This window comes from Nycticebus coucang, chromosome 6, assembly GCF_027406575.1.
Source record: "Nycticebus coucang isolate mNycCou1 chromosome 6, mNycCou1.pri, whole genome shotgun sequence".
NCBI classification, from domain to species: domain Eukaryota; kingdom Metazoa; phylum Chordata; class Mammalia; order Primates; family Lorisidae; genus Nycticebus; species Nycticebus coucang.
The window spans coordinates 108,339,735-108,362,172 of record NC_069785.1 but is presented as its reverse complement, the minus strand read 5'-3'; the positions used below and the strand labels follow the sequence as shown (position 1 = coordinate 108,362,172).

The following is a 22,438-nucleotide window of genomic DNA, read 5'->3' as shown; positions in this document are numbered from 1 at the left end:
GAAATTCAGATAGCAGACACTTTAAGAACCCCAGCATGACTCAATCCCAGTAAGACATCCCCCAGGCATACCATAATTAACTTCACTAAAGTTAATATGAAGGAGAAAATTCTGAAAGCAGTCAGACATAAGAAATCCATTACCTAGAAAGGGAAGAATATTAGAATGACTGCAGTTCTCTCTGCTGAAAATTTTCAAGCCAGAAGAGGGTGGTTATCAACTTTTAATCTCCTAAAGCAAAATAACTTTCAACCCCAGATCCTGTATCCAGCTAAACTGAGTTTCATTTATAATGGAGAAATTAAATACTTTGATGACATTCATATATTGAAGAAATTTGCCATAACCAAACCAGCTCTTCAGGATATTCTCACACCTATCCTCCGTAATGACCAGCCCAATCCTCTACCACAAAAGTAAACTCTTTCAGAAACTTTTGATCAAACTCCAACTTCCACACTAGTGAAAGGATTAAAAATGTCCACTGTACTTTCGAAGAACACGAAACCCAAAATTTTACCAGACTTATCAATATTCCCCATTAATGTGAACAGCTTAAACTGTCCTCTAAAGAGGTACAGGTTAGCAGACTGGATACAAAAACTCAGGCCAGATATTAGCTGCATACAAGTGTCACATCTTACCTTAAAAGACAAATATAGACTCAGGATGAAAGGATAGTCATCCATATTTCAGGCAAATACTAATCAGAAAAAAGCAGATGTTGCAATTTTATTCGCAGATACAATAGGCTTTAAACCAACAAAAGTAAGGAAGGATAAGAATGGTCACTTCATATTTATTTAGGGTAATACCCAATATGATGAGATATCAATAATTAATATCTATGCACCCAACCAGAATGCACGTCAATTTATAAGAGAAACTCTAACAGACATGAGCAACTTGATTTCCTCCAGCTCCATAATAGTTGGAGATATCAACACTCCTTTGGCAGTATTGGATCGATCCTCCAATAAGAAGCTCAGCAAAGAAATTTTAGATTTAAACCTAACCATCCAACATTTGAATTTAGCAGACATCTACAGAACATTTCATCCCAACAAAACTGAATACACATGCTTCTCATCAGCCCATGGAACATACTCCAAAATCGATCACATCTTAGGTCACAAGTCTAACCTCAGTAAATTTAAAGGAATAGAAATGATTCCTTGCATCTTCTCAGACCACCATGGAATAAATTTGAGCTCAGTAACAACCAGAATCTGCATACTCATACAAAAACATGGAAGTTATTAACCTTATGCTGAATGATAGCTAGGTCAGAGATGAGATTAAGAAGGAAATTGCCAAATTTTTATAACAAAACTACAATGAAGACACGAATTATCAGAACCTCTGGGATACCGCAAAGGCAATCCTAAGAGGGAAATTGATAGCACTGCAAGCCTTCCTCAAGAGAACGGAAAGAGAGGAAGTTAACAATTTTATGGGACATCTCAAGCAACTGGAAATGGAAGAACACTCCAACCCCAAACCCAGTAGAAGAAAAGAAATAACCAAAATTAAAAAACAAAAGAATACTCCTCCTGCTAGATAGCGGCAGTCTGCGGGGGCCTGGCAGACTTCCTCGCGATTCAGGCAGGTGCAAATCCCTGGAGTGTCTGTTCACTGCAGGCAACTGGGTTAGCCATCTGCAGAGATACCAGTGACTGGGTCCGACAGAGGGGCAAAGTGGGGAAGGAGACGTCAACCTTCCCAGACTGCTCTGTTTGCGGGGTGGCTCCTCCTGACTCCACGCTGCACTGGGGTGAGCTGTCTCAGAGGAGTCACCAGGCCCCTGTGAGCCAGTTCCCAGAGACCTCTTGAACCCTTCCACCTGAGACAAGTGCCGATTGAGACAGTTGATTCGGACCTTTTGAACTGGGCTAATAGACTGAGGACTTTTCAGGTGGTGCCCTGGGTGTGCGATTGTAGGAAGGTTTGATTCTCCTTTTCCAACTGGGGCCAGAGGTGGGCAGGCGGGGTGACTTAATTGCTGATTTTTCCACACAGCTGAGACTTCAAGCCAGAGTAGAAGTAGCAATAGGATCGAACAGAAACCAGCTGAAAACAAGACAGAACCACTTTGCTCCACCACACCAGACAGGGCCCCAGTTTCTCAGGCCACAACACTGTACGGGCCCTCGATAAAACCCCAGGGGAAAAACCAAAGGGAGTAAACCATGGGGCGGAATCAGCGGAAAAACTCTGGTAACATGAATAACCAGAATAGATCAACCCCCCCAAGAAAAGATACGGCAGATGTGATTGAAGATCCCATTCATAAACAACTGGCTGAGATGTCAGAAGTCGAATTCAGAATTTGGTTTGCAGACAAGATTAATAAAATGGAATTAGGAATTCGAGGAGAAATTCAAAAACTGTCTCAAGAATTTAACGAATTTAAAGACAAAACCACCAAAGACTTAGACACACTGAAACAAGAACTTACAGCCCTCAAAGATATGAAAAATACAGTAGAATCCCTCAGTAACAGAATGGAGCAAGCAGAAGAAAGGATTTCTGACATTGAAGATAAAGTCTTCGAACGCTCCCAATCTCTCAAAGAGGAAGAGAAATGGAGAGCAAAAACGGATCACTCACTCAGAGAGCTCTCAGATAATTCGAAAAAAAATAACATAAGGGTTATAGGAATTTCGGAGACTGATGACGTGGCAGCCAAGGGCACAGAGGCCCTTCTACATGAAATTATGAAAGAAAATTTTCCAGACATGCCTAGAGAATCTGAAATTCAGATAGCAGACAGCTTCAGAACCCCAGCACGATTCAACCCCAAAAAGCCATCTCCCAGACATATCATAATTAGCTTCACTAAAGTTAACATGAAAGAGAAGATTCTCAAAGCAGCCCGGCGAAAGAAAACTATAACGTACAAAGGTAAGAATATTAGAATAACTGCAGATCTCTCTGCTGAAACTTTTCAAGCAAGAAGAGGCTGGTCATCAACTTTTAATCTCCTAAAGCAAAAAAACTTTCAACCCAGGATCTTGTATCCAGCTAAACTGAGTTTCATCTATGATGGAGAAATTAAATACTTCAATGACATTCATATGTTGAAAAAATTTGCCATAAGTAAACCAGCTCTTCAGGATGTTCTCAGACCTATCCTCCACAATGACCAACCCAATCCTATACCACAAAAGTAAACTCACTCAGAAACTTCGGATCAAACTCCAACTTCCACACTGGCGAAAGGATTAAAAATGTCCACTGGACCTTTGAAAAACTCGATACCCAAAATTCCACCAGACTTATCCTTACTCTCCATCAATGTGAATGGCTTAAACTGTCCTCTAAAGAGGCATAGGTTAGCTGACTGGATACAAAAACTTAAGCCAGATATTTGTTGCATACAAGAGTCACATCTCAACTTAAAAGACAAATACAGACTCAGGGTGAAAGGATGGTCATCCATATTTCAGGCAAATGGTAATCAGAAAAAAGCAGGTGTTGCAATTTTATTTGCAGATATAGTAGGCTTTAAACCATCAAAAGTAAGGAAGGACAAGAATGATCACTTCATATTTGTTAAGGGTAATACTCAATATGACGAGATTTCAATTATTAATATCTATGCACCCAACCAGAATGCACCTCAATTTATAAGAGAAACTCTAACAGACATGAGTAACTTGATTTCCTCCAGCTCCATAATCGTTGGAGATTTCAACACTCCCTTGGCAGTGTTGGATCGATCCTCCAGAAAGAAGCTGAGCAAAGAAATCTTAGATTTAAACCTAACCATCCAATATTTAGATTTAGCAGACATCTACAGAACATTTCATCCCAACAAAACTGAATACACATACTTCTCATCAGCCCACGGAACTTACTCCAAAATTGATCACATTTTAGGTCACAAGTCTAACCTCAGTAAATTTAAAGGAATAGAAATTATTCCATGCATCTTCTCGGACCATCATGGAATAAAACTTGAATTGAGTAACAACAGGAATCTGCATACCCATACAAAAACATGGAAGTTAAATAACCTTATGCTGAATGATAGCTGGGTCAGAGATGAGATTAAGAAAGAAATCACCAATTTTTTGGAACAAAATGACAATGAAGACACAAGCTATCAGAACCTCTGGGACACTGCAAAGGCAGTTCTAAGAGGGAAATTTATAGCACTGCAAGCCTTCCTCAAGAGAACGGAAAGAGAGGAAGTTAACAACTTAATGGGACATCTCACGCAACTGGAAAAGGAAGAACATTCCAACCCCAAACCCAGTAGAAGAAAAGAAATAACCAAAATTAGAGCAGAATTAAATGAAATTGAAAACAAAAGAATAATACAACAGATCAATAAATCGAAAAGGTCAATAAAATAGATAAACCTCTGGCCAACCTAATCAGGAAAAAAAGAGTAAAATCTCTAATATCATCAATCAGAAACAACAAAGACAAAATAACCACAGACTCATCAGAAATCCAAAAAATCCTTAATGAATATTACAAGAAACTTTATTCTCAGAAATATGAAAATCTGAAGGAAATAGACCGATACTTGGAAGCACGCCACCTTCCAAGACTTAACCAGAATCAAGTGGAAATGTTGAACAGACCCATATCAAGTTCAGAAATAGCATCAACTATACAAAACCTCCCTAAAAAGAAAAGCCCGGGACCAGATGGTTTCACGTCAGAATTCTACCAAACCTTTAAAGAGGAATTAGTACCTATATTACTCAACCTGTTCCAAAATGTAGAAAAAGAAGGAAGACTACCCAACACGTTCTATGAAGCAAATATCACCCTGATCCCCAAACCAGGAAAAGACCCAACAAGAAAAGAAAATTATAGACCAATATCACTAATGAATATAGATGCAAAAATATTCAACAAGATCCTAACAAACAGAATCCAGCAACACATCAAACAAATTATACATCATGACCAAGTTGGTTTTATCCCAGGGTCTCAAGGCTGGTTCAATATACGTAAATCTATAAATGTAATTCAGCACATAAACAAATTAAAAAACAAAGACCATATGATTCTCTGAATTGATGCAGAAAAAGCTTTTGATAATATCCAGCATCCCTTCATGATCAGAACACTCAAGAAAATTGGTCTCGAAGGGACTTTTCTTAAACTGATAGAGGCTATCTACAGCAAACCCACAGCCAATATCATATTGAACGGAGTTAAATTGGAATCATTTCCACTCAGATCAGGAACCAGACAAGGCTGCCCATTGTCTCCATTGCTTTTCAACATTGTAATGGAAGTTTTAGCCACCGCAATTAGGGAAGAAAAGGCGATCAAGGGTATCCATATAGAGTCAGAAGAGATCAAACTCTCGCTCTTCGCAGATGATATGATTGTGTATCTGGAAAACACTAGGGACTCTACTACAAAACTCCTAGAAGTGATCAAGGAATACAGCAGCGTCTCAGGTTACAAAATCAACATTCATAAATCGGTAGCCTTTATATACACCAACAACAGTCAAATTGAAAAAGCAGTTAAGGACTCTATCCCATTCACAGTAGTGCCAAAGAAGATGAAATATTTGGGAATTTACCTAACAAAAGACGTGAAAGATCTCTATAAAGAGAACTATGAAACTCTAAGAAAAGAAATAGCCGAAAATGTTAACAAATGGAAAAACATACCATGCTCATGGCTAGGAAGAATCAACATTATCAAAATGTCCATACTACCCAAAGCAATATATAATTTCAACGCACTCCCTATTAAAGCTCCACTGTCATATTTTAAAGATCTTGAAAAAACATTACTTCGTTTTATATGGAATCAGAAAAAACCTCGAATAGCCAAGACATTACTCAGAAATAAAAACAAAACAGGAGGAATCACACTACCAGACCTCAGACTTTACTACAAATCGATAGTGATCAAAACAGCATGGTATTGGCACAAAAACAGAGAAGTAGATATCTGGAATAGAATAGAGAACCAAGAGATGAATCCAGCTACTTACCGCTATTTGATTTTTGACAAGCCAATTAAAAACATTCAGTGGGGAAAAGATTCCCTATTTAGCAAATGGTGCTGGGTGAACTGGCTGGCAACCTGCAGAAGACTGAAATTGGACCCACACCTTTCACCATTAACTAAGATAGACTCTCATTGGATTAAAGATTTAAACTTAAGACATGAAACTATAAAAATACTAGAGGAGAATGCAGGGAAAACCCTTGAAGAAATTGGTCTGGGTGAGTATTTCATGAGGAGAACCCCCCGGGCAATTGAAGCAGCTTCAAAAATACACTACTGGGACTTGATCAAACTAAAAAGCTTCTGCACAGCTAAGAACACAGTAAGCAGAGCAAGCAGACAGCCCTCAGAATGGGAGAAGATATTTGCAGGGTATAACTCTGACAAAGGTTTAATAACCAGAATCCACAGAGAACTCAAACGCATCAGCAAGAAAAAAACAAGGGATCCCATCGCAGGCTGGGCAAGGGATTTGAAGAGAAACTTCTCTGAAGAAGACAGGCGCACAGCCTTCAGACATATGAAAAAATGCTCATCATCTTTAATCATCAGAGAAATGCAAATCAAAACTACTTTGAGATATCATCTAACTCCAATGAGACTAGCCTATATCACAAAATCTCAAGACCAGAGATGTTGGCGTGGATGCGGAGAAAAGGGAACACTTCTGCACTGCTGGTGGGAATGCAAATTAATACATTCCTTTTGGAGGGATATATGGAGAACACTCAGAGATCTAAAAATAGATCTGCCATTCAATCCTGTAATTCCTCTGCTGGGCATATACCCAGAAGACCAAAAATCACAACATAACAAAGATATTTGTACCAGAATGTTTATTGCAGCCCAATTCATAATTGCTAAGTCATGGAAAAAGCCGAAGTGCCCATCGATCCACGAATGGATTAATAAATTGTGGTATATGTATACCATGGAATACTATGCAGCCTTAAAGAAAGATGGAGACTTTACCTCTTTCATGTTTACATGGATGGAGCTGGAACATATTCTTCTTAGTAAAGTATCCCAAGAATGGAAGAAAAAATACCCAATGTACACAGCCCTACTATGAAACTAATTTGGGACTCTCACATGAAAGCTATAACCCAGCTACAACTTAACAATAGGGGGAAGTGGGAAAGGGGGGGGTGGGTAGAGGGAGGGGAATCGGTGGGATCACACCTGTGGTGCATATTACAGGGGTATTTGCGAAACTTGGTAAATGTAGAATATAAATGTTTTGGCACAGTAACTGAGATAACGCCGGAAAGGCTATGTTAACCACTGGGATAAAAATGTGTCAAATGGTTTATGAAGTGAGTGTATGATGCCCCATAATCATATCATTGTATACACTTATGATTTAATAAAAAAATTAAAAAAACAAAACAAAACAAAAGAATTATTCAACAGATCAATAAATCAAAAGGTTGGTATTTTGAAAATGTCAATAAAATAGATAAACCTTTGGCTAACCTAACCAGGAAAAAAAAAACAGAGTAAAATCTCTAATCTCATCAATCAGAAACGACAAAGATGAAATAACAATAGACTCCTCAGAAATTAAAAAAATCCTTAATGAATATTACAAGAAACTTAATTCTCAGAATTATGAAAATCTGAAGGAAATTGACCAATACTTGGAAGCACATCATCTTCCATGACTTAGCCAGAATCAAGTGTAAATTTTGAGCAGGCCCATACCAAGTTCTGAAATAGCATCAACCATACAAAACCTCCCTAAAAAGAAAAGCCCAGGACCAGATGGCTTCATATCAGAGTTCTACAAAACCCTTAAAGAGGAATTAGTACCTATATTACTCAACCAGTTCGAAAATGTAGAAAAAGAAGGATGACTACCCAACACGTTTTATGACGCAAACATCACTCTGATCCCCAAACCAGGAAAAAACCCAACAAGAAAAGAAAATTATAGACCAATATCACTAATGAATATAGATGCAAAAATATTCAACAATATCCTAACAAACAGAATCCAGCAACACATCAAACAAATTTTACATAATGACCAAGGCGGTTTTATCCCAGGGTCTTAAGTCTGGTTCAATATCTGTAAATCTATAAGTATAATTCAGCATGTAAACAAATTAAAAAACAAAGACCATATGATTCTCTCAATTGATGCAGAAAAAGCTTTTTATAATATACAGCACCCCTTCATGATCAGAACACTTACGAAAATTGGTATAGAAGGGACATTTCTTAAACTGATAGAGGCCATCTACAGCAAACCCACAGCCAATATCGTATTGAATGGGTTAAATTGAAATCATTTCCACTCAGATTAGGAACCAGACAAGGCTGCCCGTTGTCTCCATTGCTCTTTAACATTGTAATGGAAGTCTTAGCCACTACAATTAGGGAAGGAAAGGCAATCAAGGGTACCCATATAGGGTCAGAAGAGATCAAACTTTCACTCTTTGCAGATGATATGAGTGTATATCTGGAAAACACCAGGATTCTACTACAAAACTCTTAGAAGTGATCAAAGAATTCAGCAGCATCTCAGGTTACAAAATCAACATTCATAAATTGGTAGCCTTTATATATACCAATAATAGCCAAGCTGAAAAAACAGTTAAGGACTCTATTTCATTCACAGTAGTGCCAAAGAAGATAAAATATTTGAGAGTTTATCTAACAAAGGACATGAAAGATCTCTATAAAGAGAACTATGAAACTCTAAGAAAAGAAATAGCTGAAAATGTTAACAAATGCAAAAACATAACATGCTCATGGCTGGGAAGAATCAACATTGTTAAAATGTCCATACTACCCAAAGCAAAATATAATTTTAACGCAATCCCTATTAAAGCTCCACTGTCATACTTTAAAGATTTTGAAAAAACAATACTTTGTTTTATATGGAATCAGAAAAAACCTACAATAGCCAAGACATTACTCAGAAATAAAAACAAAGCAGGAGGAATCACGCTACCAGACCTCAGACTACACTACAAATTGATAGTGATCAAAACAGCATGGTACTGGTACAAAAACAGAGAAGTAGATGTCTGGAACAGAATAGAGAACCAAGAGATGAATCCAGCTACTTACCATTATTTGATCTTGGACAAGCCAATTGAAAACATTCAGTGGGGAAAAGATTCCCTATTTAACGAATGGTGCTGGGTGAACTGGCTGGCAACCTGTAGAAAACTGAAACTGGACTCACACCTTTCACCATTAATTAAGATAGACTCTCACTGGATTAAAGATTTAAACTTAAGACATGAAACTACAGAAATACTAGAAGAGAGTACAAGGAAAACCCTTGAAGAAATCGGTCTGGGCGAGTATTTTATGAGGAGGACCCCTCGGGCAATTGGAGCAGCTTCAAAAGTAACACTACTGGGACCTGATTAAACAAAAAAAGTTTCTGCACAGCCAAGAACACAGTAAGTAAAGCAAGTAAACAGCCCTCAGAATTGGAGAAGATATTTGCAGGTTATGTATCAGACAAAGGTTTAATAACCAGAATCCACAGAGAACTCAAACGTACAAGCAAGAAAAAAACAAGTGATCCCATTGTAGGCTGGGCATGGGACTTGAAGAGAAACTTCTCTGAAGAAGACAGGTGCATGGCCTACAGACATATGAGAAAATGCTCATCATCTTTAATCATCAGGGAAATGCAACTCAAAACTACCTTGAGATACCATCTAACTCCAGTAAGATTGACCCATATCACAAAATCCCAAGACCAAATGTTGGCGTGGATTTGGAGAAAAGGGAACACTTCTACACTGCTGGTGGGAATGCAAATTAATACCTTCCTTTTGGAAAGATGTTTGGAGAACACTTAGAGATCTAAAAATAGATCTGCCATTCAATCCCATAATTCCTCTACTAGGTATATACCCAGATGACCAAAAATCACATCATAACAAAGATATTTGTACCAGAATGTTTATTGCAGCCCAATTCACAATTACTAAATCATGGAAAAAGCCCAGGTGCCCATTGAACTGCGAATGGATTAATAAATTGTGGTATATGTACACCATGGAATATTATGCAGCTTTAAAGAAAGATGGAAACTTCACCGCTTTCATGTTTACATGGATGGAGCTGGAACATATTCTTCCTAGTAAAGTATCTCAAGAACGGAAGAAAAGGTATCCAATGTACTCAGCCCTACTATGAAACTAATTTATGGCTTTCATAGAAAAGCTATAACCCAGTAATAACCTAAGAATATGGGGAAGGGGGAGAGGGAGTGGATGGAGGGGAGAGGTTGGGCAGAGGGAGGGTGACTGGTGGGATTACACCTGCGGTGCAGCTTACAAGGGTACATGTGAAACTTAGTGAATGCAGAATATGACTGTCTTAACACAATAACTAAGAAAATGCCAGGAATGCTATGTTAACCAGTGTGATGAAAATGTGTCGAACTATTTATAAAACTAGTGCATGGTGCCCCATGATCGCATTAATGTACACAGCTATGATCTAACACTAATAATAGTAAAAAAAAAGAACAAGTGCCCATCGATCCACAAATAGATTAATAAATTGTGGTATATGTACACCATGGAATATTATGCAGCCTTAAAGAAAGATGGAGACTTTACCTCTTTCATATTTATATGGATGGAGCTGGAACATATTCTTCTTAGTAAAGTATCTCAAGAATGGAAGAAAAAGTATCCAATGTACTCAGCCCTACTATGAAACTAATTTATGGCTTTCATATGAAAGCTATAACCCAGTTATATGGGGAAGGAGGAGAGGGAGGAGAGGGAGGGGGGAGGATGGGCGGAGGGAGGGTGATTGGTGGGATTACACCTGCCATGTATCTTACAAGGGTATATATGAAACTTAGTAAATGTAGAATGTAAATATCTTAACACAATAATTAAGAAAATGCCAGGAAGGCTATGTTAACCAGTGTGATGAAAATGTGTCAAACGGTCTATAAAACCAGTGTATGGTGCCCCATGATTGCATTAATGTACACAGCTATGATTTAATAAACAAACAAACAAAAAAAAAACGAAAAAAGAAAACAAAAAAAAAAAAACCAAATAGTACTGATTTTATTTACAAAATCTGACCACTTCTCTCAATTCAGGTTGTTTCTTACTACTATTCGGGCCAACATCTTTCCTTTTCTAATTTCATGAAGAACGTTCTAAATCGACTTTCCTTTCTAACCTCTTCTGCAGAGTCCCAATATCCAGATTTAACCATCTTCAAATAGAACTTAGACTTTGGACTTAATCTTACAAACACAAATAATATAATTGTATATGCCTTCAATAACACTGAAATTAAAAACAAACAAACAAACAGGAACTGATGTTGGAACAGAGGGTATAAATATTTGCAAATGTCACACATCAATAATCATCGATCCCACCACAGAGTGTCTATCCAAAGCAAATTAAGTCAGTATGTCAAAGAGATACCTGCATGTCCATTTTCATTGCAACAAAACTCAGAGTGGTCAAGATTCATCCCCAGCTTCATCTGACCTAGGCCTCCTCATTCAGCCTCACTGTCACATGCTATCCCCACCTTGCTCATTACATTTTGTTTTAGTTATGACAGTCTTTGTTCAGAGTTTCAGGAAACCTCTACTTAAGGATCTCTGTGTTTTCAGTCTGCCTACCCTCATTCCCTCCCGTCTTCCCACTGTTCTCTATTTATCTCCAAGTGTCATGTTAGATGGCACTTTCATAAGAGAATTCCCCCTGAAGCTCTCTATGTGCTCCTTGGGGACCCTGTTTCTCCCCGCACTGAATTGAAGTTGCTAGCATTTCTTTTCCAATGCAATTATGATTCTCCGCCTACTTACCAGTATCCACCATTAGATTCTATGCTCTGTGAAGCCAAGGGCCATGAACTAGGTCACCACTACTTCTGGCATTCAGGGAGTATTCAATAATAATCTAACAAATCATTAGTTAATTGATCATAAGAACAAATAAATAAAATTTTGGTGTGGCCCAACTCTTAAACAATACTTAAGAGCTTTTATTTTATTTTATTTTAATTAACATACCATAAATGCACATTGGGAGTTCTCAAGCAGAAGGTAGGTATGTTTGTTCTCAATTGATTCAGTAATATTAAATGAACATGTGTTTGTGAAAGATACTCTGCTAGTGTTGGAGGATGTATCACTTTGGAAAGATATTCCTGGAAGTTAAAGCTCCCAGTCAAATGGAAAGAGATGTATGTAAATATTTAAAATACATGAACTGCAGTAATTTAAACATTGGGCGTATGCACAAGGGAAGCATGAGGAAGCCTCAGGAGGAGGACCCCGCCCAGGGCAGGCAGGGCTTGGAAGCCTGAAGGACGGGTCTGGGCCTTCTGGGAGAAGTGGGGCTCAGTTTCCTGCCAGGGAGCAGGGTGGGCAGGAGCACAAAGCCTTGGGGGTGTCTGATGTAAACAGGAAGCAAGGAGCTTTGGGGTTTGTAAAGACTACTGTACGCAGAATACTACTGTCTGAACTGAGGTGGGAGTGATCAGAGATAGGGCAGATATTTGAAAACTGGAATAGCAGCATGGTCTTGAGTTTAAGAGTCAGGCCAACCCGGGATCACTCCTCCCAGTTGACATTTGACCCAAGGAAAATTATGTAATCCTTCTCTGGCTATCTTCTTCAACAATAAAATAGCAATAATAACACACTTAAAGATCGAATCAGAGAGAGCATATGAAATAGCTGTCATATGGTACATATATAGAACAAAAGTTTTAGAAGTTATTTGCTGTTATTGTAATAATTGCTGAATTGAAGATGTAGTAATAATACAATGGAGGAAATAATTTAGAGGACAAAATTCCTTAAGACCATAGTTTTGATCCCAGGCAAATTGATCTACTATTCTAATTGGATACTATATCTTAGGAGCATTAGTAACAACGACTGGCTACATTTGATTATTCATAATTATTGTACCAGTTTACTAGTTTTTATCTAGTGCCTTTCTATTTCTCCCTTCTGTTATCTAGTAATTCCCTGATACTAATCCAATGACCAGTAAAATTGGCCTGCCTGGCCGAAGAGAAATCATGTGTATACCTTTGACTTACTGGTCCCCAGCCAAAAGTCTTACCATTATCATGAAGAAGACAAAGAAAAAAAAAAATCAATCCCCACATTTTAGGAGTTTAAGTTCAGTGTTGTGAGGTGAGACATAAACCCTAGAAAGAATCATCCTACAGGAAGAATCCAAAGAAAGAAGAAAAGTATCCTGTGTGAAAAATTTTCAGTAAAAATACCTAAAATGTGAGAAGAGTGAACTAATTGATCTTTCCTATTAATTCTAATCTGCAGACAGACTCATCCAGAGCAGCTACATAAAAATAATTTCCAGATCATTAAGTGATTATACATGCCTGTAGTTTATGTAGGATTGAGCTATTCAGGGTCAGGAGAGGACAGAAATCTGATTTTTTAAATGCGACTACAGATTATTCAGATATGTAATAAGGTTTAGAAAGCTCTGATCTAGTCCCACTTCTTTTTCAATGAAAATGAATCCAATGAAGGAATGTGATATGTTGGAATACTAGCTGCCTGAGGAGCTAACCCAGCTCCTCATGCTTGTTAAGCTACTGTGTTGATAAGGGGTGACCTCAAAGGTCAAAGCAGTGTGCAGGTGTATTGGAGAGTTAGAAAGCGGGAGGCCAGTTAGAATTGTGTAATAGCAACCCAACACATCCTGTGTTAGAGAAGTCAGTTCTGGGAATACAGTGAAAGGGGGAAAATGAGGCCTGGGTGGGGAAACCGAGGGGAGTCGCGGTCCCTGGGATCTGGGTACTGGCCAGGGGATGGGAGGGCCAGCTGAGTGACTCTGCTTTGGTGCCTGCAGAGCGCTGCAAGGGTGCTGCAGCGGAGGGAGCTGGGGAGGAGACTATAGGGCGATTGGAGATACCTCCGTGCCTTAGATTTTGTAGAGGGGTGGTGTGGGGTCTAATGTGAAAGGTGGAAATGTATGATAGAGACCACCCGGGACTGTGAGAACTGCAGCAAAAGGAATGGGTTTGAAAGAAGTAGTGAACGGGCTGTGCCTGTGGCTCAGTGGGTAGGGCGCCAGCCCCATATACCAAGGGTGGCGGGTTCAAACCTGGCCCGGCCAAACTGCAACAAAAAAACAGTTGGGCGCTGTGGCAGGTGCCTGTAGTCCCAGCTACTTGGGAGGCTGAGGCAAGAGAATCGCCTGAGCCCAGGCATTGGAGGTTGCTGTGAACTGTGACGCCATGGCACTCTATTGAGGCCAGTAAAGTGAGACTCTGTCTCTACAAAAAATAGTGAAGACAGATTACTCCATGAGGTAGTCTTGGAGTAATTACTCCATGCATGAAGCTAGTTTGCAAATTAATAACCAAGTGAAGTCATATGAAACAATACCACCTCCTGCAGATGAGGCCTGATATTGAGATTCCAAGTTGGAATGTATATGGAGTGGGTGGGGGAAATGACAGGGGATGCCATGGATGGGTGGGGTCTGGGAGAGCAGGGGTCTTCTGAGGAGGCCCTGGGATGCACCTGCGTGGTCCTCCCCATGGTGACTCAGCTCTTGGGAATTTGTGGACTTAACTTCCCTGGGACCTGGAAATTTCCGCTTCTGTAAAATCTTATAGTTCTGAGGAGTTCTTCTCCAGCTTGGTTCAAATTGACCAGCGATAAAGGAACCCATGGATTGGAACTTTATGGCTGGAGATTAAAAGGGAAAGACCCAGCCAGTCGGGGAGTGTGGCCATTTTGAATTCTTCTTTGCCCTTCACTGTACCAACTGAGTAAAAGCCTTCTTCCTCTTAAAAAAAAAAGGAAGGGAAAAAATGTAATCACTTTGAGCAGATGAAGACTGCAATTAAATAAAGAAAATGGATAAACAGCCAGAACTCAAAGGCTCTCAGATCTGATTCTGGGAGAAAGCTTTGGACCTGAACGATTACTTACTTTGGAATCAAGAGGAAGCAGGTAAGATTTCAGAGTGTGTTCTTCACACAAATAACTCACTGTTTGTCCTTACCCTCCCCTTTGATTACCAGCAGCTGAAAAAAGGAATTAATTACCTCCCATTTCACTTGAAGACATCTGGTGACCGCACCCCCCTTCAGTGTCTCCAACCAACAAGAGAAAGGATTCAGCTGGCATACTGAAATTTTCTGCCTGTCCCACAACAATAAATAATAAAGTGTTTTCTAAGACCCAAATCCCTTGCATTTAGTGAGAAAAGGACGCATACTCACCAGCCATGGGTAACAGCCTCAGTCCCTTCCTATAGCGCCAAAAAAGCCTCACACTCAAAACTGAAAGAAACTGCAGGAAAAAAAGCTCAGACTCAAAACTGAAACTAACAAAGGGGAAAAAAAAAAGCTCAGACTCAAAACTGAAAGTAACAGAGGATTCCTATTGCTATTGCCTGGGCGGGACACGTAACCACTGCTTGTGAAACTGCTGCTGGGAACTTCTTGCTCACTGTAGGTAAGTCCCCTGTGATCCCCTGTGATCAGGACTTCCTCTTTACCCGCCTGAGCTCCAGTTTCCCTCCCTGCTCAGAGGAAAAGCGGAAAAAACAAAGGTTGTTTTGTGCATTAGCGCCTCAGGCTGGGTTCCTCCCTTTCCTGTTCTCTCTCCTCCTCCCCCAGACCTTCTTCTAACCACCCTTCTCGGCTTCTGACCTCTCAGTATTTCCACCTCTGCTCATCTAAAAACTCCAGTCTTGAAAGAGTTAAATCTGACTAATATACTCTCATTCTAGATGACAATTCGGTAAATATTTTGCTTTTCCTGTGATCGACCATAACAGTGTCTCCCCCCACCCAGCCCCTGTCATTTTAATTTTGTTTAGACATAGTTCTGACAAATGCTCCTCTCTGAAGATTCCCTTAGCATTCTTAACATCTGATATTTACTGAGAGTAACTGTCTCTGCTTTTTGATATCCTCTGAACAAGATGATTATGGAAGCAGTGTAATTTTGTATTAGATTAAATGCATTACTGTATAAAAGAATTATGCCCAGAACAACAGTAAGAGGGCAGGGAGGCCAAGACTGCAACAACAACAATTTAAAAAAAACAACAACAAAAAAAAAAACAGCCTGGCGTTGTGGGGGGCGCCTGTAGTCCCAGGTACTCAGGAGGCTGAGGCAAAAGAATCACCTAATCCAGGAGCTGGAGGTTTCTGTGAGCTGTGATGTCACAGCACCCTACTGAGTGCGATAAAGTGAGACTGCCTCTTTAAAAGAAAAAATAAAAAACGAAAAAATCCAGGACAACCTTTTCCTTTTTGTCAGATTTATTAAAATGTTTTCATTTTTTTTGTGTGTGGTTTTTAGCCCAGGCTGGGTTTGAACCCACCACCTCCAGCATAAGGGACTGGCACCCTATCCCTTTGAGCCACAGGCGCCGCCCTAAAATGTTTTCTTAAAAGTCTGTTTCCAACATGTCTGATCCTCAAAACAGGAACAGAAGGACAGTACTCCACACTATGGGAAAAAGAAATGAAAAACATTTAAAAAAGTTCTGCTAAAACATGTGCACGTTACAAAGTCACATTCCCCGTGAACACACACACACACACACACACTCATGAGAGGAAAGGGCCCCTGCTACGTGTGAATATCGCCCTCCTAAAGCGAAGGGGAGATATACCCCGAAGTGAGCTTTCATAATCCAGTGGCCACCTCGCCATCAGTCCCAGCTGACCCTCCAAGAGGGCCATCTAACCGCAGAGCTTTGAGAGAAGAGCGCTGTGTCTGTGGCCAGAAGAAAGGTCACACTGCAGGGGACTCTCCCTTGTCTGAAACGCTTGGGACCAGGAGTGTTTTGCACTTCAGAATTTTTCAGTTTTTGGAAACTGGTTAAGCATTGCTAATTTAAAATTCTAAATTCCAAAATGTTTCAGCTAATATTTCTTTTTTTTCTTTTTTTTTATTAAATCATAACTGTGTACATTGATATGATCATGGGGCATCATACACTCGCTTCATAGACCATTTGACACATTTTCATCACAATGGTTAACATAGCCTTCCTGGCATTATCTCAGTTACTATGCCAAGACATTTACATTCTACATTTACCAAGTTTTGCAAATACCCCTGTAAGATGCACCACAATATAATCCCACCAATCCCCCTCCCTCTACCGCCCCACCCCCCTCCCTCCCCTCCCTTTCCCACTTCCCCCTATTGTTAGGTTGTAAGTGGGTTATAGCTTTCATGCCAAAGCCCCAAATTAGTTTCATAGTAGGGCTGAGTACATTGGATACTTTTTCTTCCATTCTTGAGATACTTTACTAAGAAGAATATGTTCCAGCTCCATCCATGTAAACATGAAAGAGGTAAAGTCTCCATCTTTCTTTAAGACTGCATAATATTCCATGGTGTACATATACCACAATTTATTGATCCATTCATGGATCGATGGGCACTTGGGCTTTTTCCATGACTTAGCAATTATGAATTGGGCTGCAATAAACATTCTGGTACAAATATCTTTGTTATGGTGTGATTTTTGGTCTTCTGGGTATATGCCCAGCAGAGGGATTACAGGATTGAATGGCAGATCTATTTTTAGATCTCTGAGGGTTCTCCATATATCTTTCCGAAAGGAATGTATTAATTTGCAATCCCACCAGCAGTGCAGAAGTGTTCCCTTTACTCGACATCCACGCCAACATCTCTGGTCTTGAGATTTTGTGATATAGGCTAGTCTCACTGGAGTTAGATGAAATCTCAATGTAGATTTGATTTGCATTTCTCTGATAATTAAAGATGATGAGCATTTTTTCATATGTCTGAAGGCCGTGCGCCTGTCTTCTTCAGAGAAGTTTCTCTTCAAATCCCTTGCCCAGCCTGCGATGGGATCCCTTGTTTTTTTCTTGCTGATGTGTTTAAGTTCTCTGTGGGTTCTGGTTATTAAACCTTTGTCAGAGATATAACCTGCAAATATCTTCTCCCATTTTGAGGGCTGTTTGCTTGCTTTACTTACTGTGTTCTTGGCTGTGCAGAAGCTTTTTAGTTTGATCAAGTCCCGGTAGTGTATAATTGAAGCTGCTTCAATTGCCTGGGGGTCCTCCTCATAAAATACTTGCCTAGACCAATTTCTTCAAGGGTTTTCCGTGCACTCTCCTCTAGTATTTTTATAGTTTCATGTCTTAAGTTTAAATCTTTGATCCAGTGAGAGCCTATCTTAGTTAATGGTGAAAGGTGTGGGTGCAGTTTCAGTCTTCTACAGATTGCCAGCCAGTTTACCCAGCACCATTTGTTAAATAGGGAATCTTTTCCGCACTGAATGTTTTTAATTGGCTTGTCAAAGATCAAATAATGGTAAGTAGCTGGATTCATCTCTTGGTTCTCTATTCTGTTCCAGATATCTACTTCTCTGTTTTTGTGCCAATACCATGCTGTTTTGATCACTATCGATTTGTAGTAAAGTCTGAGGTCTGGTAGTGTGATTCCTCCTGTTTTGTTTTTATTTCTGAGTAATGTCTTGGCTATTCAAGGTTTTTTCTGATTCCATATAAAACGAAGTATTGTTTTTTCAAGATCTTTAAAGTATGACAGCGGAGCTTTAATAGGGAGTGCGTTGAAATTATATATTGCTTTGGGTAGTATAGACATTTTAATAATGTTGATTCTTCCCAGCCATGAGCATGGTATGTTTTTGCATTTGTTAACATTTTCAGCTATTTCTTTTCTTAGAGTTTCATAGTTCTCTTTATAGAGATCTTTCACGTCTTTTGTTAGGTAAATTACCAAATATTTCGTCTTCTTTGGCACTACTGTGAATGGGATAGAGTCCTTAACTGCTTTTTCAACTTGACTGTTGTTGGTGTAATAAAGGCTACTGATTTATGGATGTTGATTTTGTAACCTGAGATGCTGCTGTATTCCTTGATCACTTCTAGGAGTTTTGTAGTAGAGTCCCTAGTGTTTTCCAGATACACAATCATATCATCTGCGAAGAGCGAAACTTTGATCTCTTCTGACCCTATATGGATACCCCTGATCATCTTTTCTTCCCTAATTGTGGTGGCTAAGACTTCCATTACAATGTTAAAAAGCAATGGAGACAATGGGCAGCCTTGTCTGGTTCCTGATCTCAGTGGAAATGATTCCAATTTAACTCCATTCAATATGATATTGGCTGTGGGTTTGCTGTAGATGACCTCTATCAGTTTAAGAAAAGTCCCTTCTAGACCAATTTTCTTGAGTGTTCTGATCATGAAGGGATGCTGTATATTACCAAAAGCTTTTTCTGCATGTATTGAGAGAATCATATGGTCTTTGTTTTTTAATTTGTTTATATGCTTAATTACATTTATAGATTTACATATATTGAACCATCCTTGAGACCCTGGGATAAAACCAACTGGTTCGGGCGGCACCTGTGGCTCAGTCGGTAAGGCGCCGGCCCCATATACCAAGGGTGGTGGGTTCAAACCCGGCCCTGGCTGAACTGCAAACCAAAAAATAGCTGGGCGTTGTGGCGGGCGCCTGTAGTCCCAGCTGCTCCGGAGGCTGAGGCAAGAGAATCGCTTCAGCCTAGGAGTTGGAGGTTGTTGTGACCTGTGTGATGCCATGGCACTCTACAGAGGGTGATAAAGTGAGACTCTGTCTCTACAAAAAAAAAAAAAAAAAAAACAACTTGGTCATGATGTATAATTTGTTTGATGTGTTGCTGGATTCTGTTTGTTAGGATCTTGTTGAATATTTTTGCATCTATATTCATTAGTGATATTGGTCTATAATTTTCTTTTCTGGTTGGGTCTTTTCCTGGTTTGGGGATCAGGGTGATGTTTGCTTCATAGAATGTGTTGGGTAGTCTTCCTTCTTTTTCTACCTTTTGGAACAGGTTGAGTAATATAGGTACTAATTCCTCTTTAAAGGTTTGGTGGAATTCTGACGTGAAACCATCTGGTCCCGGGCTTTTCTTTTTAGGGAGGTTTTGTATAGTTGATGCTATTTCTGAGCTTGATATGGGCCTGTTCAGTATTTCCACTTGATTCTGGCTGAGAATTGGAAGGTGACCTGCTTCCAGGTATCAGTCAATTTCCTTCAGATTTTCATATTTCTGAGAATAAAGTTTCTTATAATATTCATTAAGGATTTTTTGGATTTCTTAGGAGTCTGTTGTTATTTCGTCTTTGTTGTTTCTGATTGATGATATTAGAGATTTTACTCTTTTTTTCTGATTAGGTTGGCCAAAGGTTTGTCTATTTCATTGACCTTTTCAAAAAACCAGCTTTTTGATTTATTGATCTGTTGTATTATTCTTTTGTTTTCAATTTCATTTAATTCTGCTCTAATTTTGGTTATTTCTTTTCTTCTACTGGGTTTGGGGTTGGAATGTTCTTCCTTTTCCAGTCTCTTGAGATGTCCCATTAAGTTGTTAACTTCCTCTCTTTCCGTTCTCTTGAGGAAGGCTTGCAGTGCTATCAATTTCCCTCTTAGAACTGCCGTTGCGGTGTCCCAGAGGTTCTGATAGTTTGTGTCTTCATTGTAGTTTTGTTCCAAAAAATTAGCAGTTTCCTTCTTAATCTCATCTCTGACCCAGCTATCATTCAGCATAAGGTTATTTAACTTCCATGTTTTTGTATGAGTATGCAGATTCCTGTTGTTACTCAGTTCAAGTTTTATTCCATAATGGTCCAAGAAGATGCAAGGAATAATTTCTATTCCTTTAAATTTACTGAATTTAGACTTGTGACCTAAAATGTGGTCAATTTTGGAGCAAGTTCCGTGGGCTGATGAAAAGTATGCGTATTCAGTTTTGTTGGGATGAAATGTTCTGTAGATGTCTGCTCAATCTAAATATTGGATGGTTAGGTTTAAATCTAAGATTTCTTTGCTCAGCTTCTTGCTGGAGGATCGATCCAACACTGCCAAAGGAGTGTGAAATCTCTAACGATTATGGAGCTGAAGAAAATCAAGTTACTCATGTCTGTTAGATTTCTCTTATATATTGAGGTGCATTCTGGTTGGGTGCATAGATATTAATAATTGAGATCTCATTATATTGAGTATTACCCTTAACAAATATGAAGTGACCATTCTTGTCCTTCCTTACTTTTGTTGGTTTAAAGACTACTGTATCTGCAAATAAAATTGCAACACCTGCTTTTTTCTGATTACCATTTGCCTGAAATATGGAAGACCATCCTTTCATCCTGAGTCTGTATTTGTCTTTTAAGTTAAGATGTGACTCTTGTATGCAGCAAATATCTGGCTTGAGTTTTTGTATCCAGTCAGCTAACCTATACCTCTTTGGAGGACTGGTTTAGCCATTCACATTAATGGAGAGTATTGATAAGTGTGGTGGAATTTTGGGTATCGAGTTTTTCAAAGGTCCAGTGGACATTTTTAATCCTTTCGCCATTGTGGAAGTTGGAGTTTGATCCGAAGTTTCTGAGTGAGTTTACTTTTGTGGTATAGGATTGGGCTGGTCATTGTGGAGGATAGGTCTGAGAATATCCTGAGGAGCTGGTTTACTTCTGGCAAATTTTTTCAACATATGAATGTCATTGAAGTATTTAATTTCTCCATCATAGATGAAACTCAGTTTAGCTGGATACAAGATCCTAGGTTGAAAGTTATTTTGCTTTAGGAGATTAAAAGTCGATGACCACCCTCTTCTGGCTTGAAAAGTTTCAGCAGAGAGATCTGCAGTTATTCTAATATTCTTTCCTTTGTATGTAATGGTTTTCTTTCACCGGGCTGCTTTGAGAATCTTCTTTTTCATATTAACTTTAGTGAAGTTAATTATGATATGCCTGGGGTATGACTTATTGGGGTTGACTCGTGCTGGGGTTCTGAAGCTGTCTGCTATCTGAATTTCAGATTCTCTAGGCATGTCTGGAAAATTTTCTTTCATAATTTCATGCAGAAGGGCCTCTGTTCCCCTCGAGGCCACTTCATCATTCTCAGAAATTCCAATTATTCGTATATTGCTTTTCTTCAAATTATTCCAGAGTTCTCTGAGTGAATGATCTGTTTTTGCTCTCCATTTCTCTTCCTCTTTGAGAGATTGGGAGCGTTCAAAGACTTTATCTTCAATGTTAGAAATCCTTTCTTCTACTTGCTCCATTCTGTTGCTGAGGGATTCTACTGTATTTTTCATATCTTTGAGGTCTGTAAATTCTTGCTTCAGTGTGTTTAAGTCTTTTGTGGTTTTGTCTTTAAATTCCTTAAATTCTTGAGACAACTTTTGAATTTCTCCTCGAATTCCTAATTCCATTTTATTAATCTTGTCTGCAATCCAAATTCTGAATTCGATTTCTGACATCTCAGCCAGTTGTTTATGAATGGGCTCTTTAATTACATCTGCCGTATCTTTTCTTGGGGCGGTTGATCTATTCTGGTTATTCATGTTACCAGAGTTTTTCCACTGATTCTGCCCCATGGTTATTTTACTCCCTTTGATTTTTCCCCTGCGGCTTTATCGAAGGCCCA

At 39.1% G+C, this 22,438-nt stretch overlaps 1 protein-coding gene across 1 annotated transcript in view; it reads right to left on the bottom strand.

Moving 5' to 3' along the window:
- LOC128588555 (caspase-4-like) overlaps positions 1-15,406 on the bottom strand; it is a 34,402-nt gene extending 18,996 nt beyond the window's left edge. The window contains exon 1 of the mRNA XM_053595456.1: positions 15,229-15,406. Within this exon, the coding sequence (XP_053451431.1) occupies positions 15,229-15,235 (7 nt within the window). The 5' untranslated portion in view covers positions 15,236-15,406. The remainder of the gene's footprint in view (positions 1-15,228) is intronic.
- Positions 15,407-22,438: the final 7,032 nt, after the last annotated feature.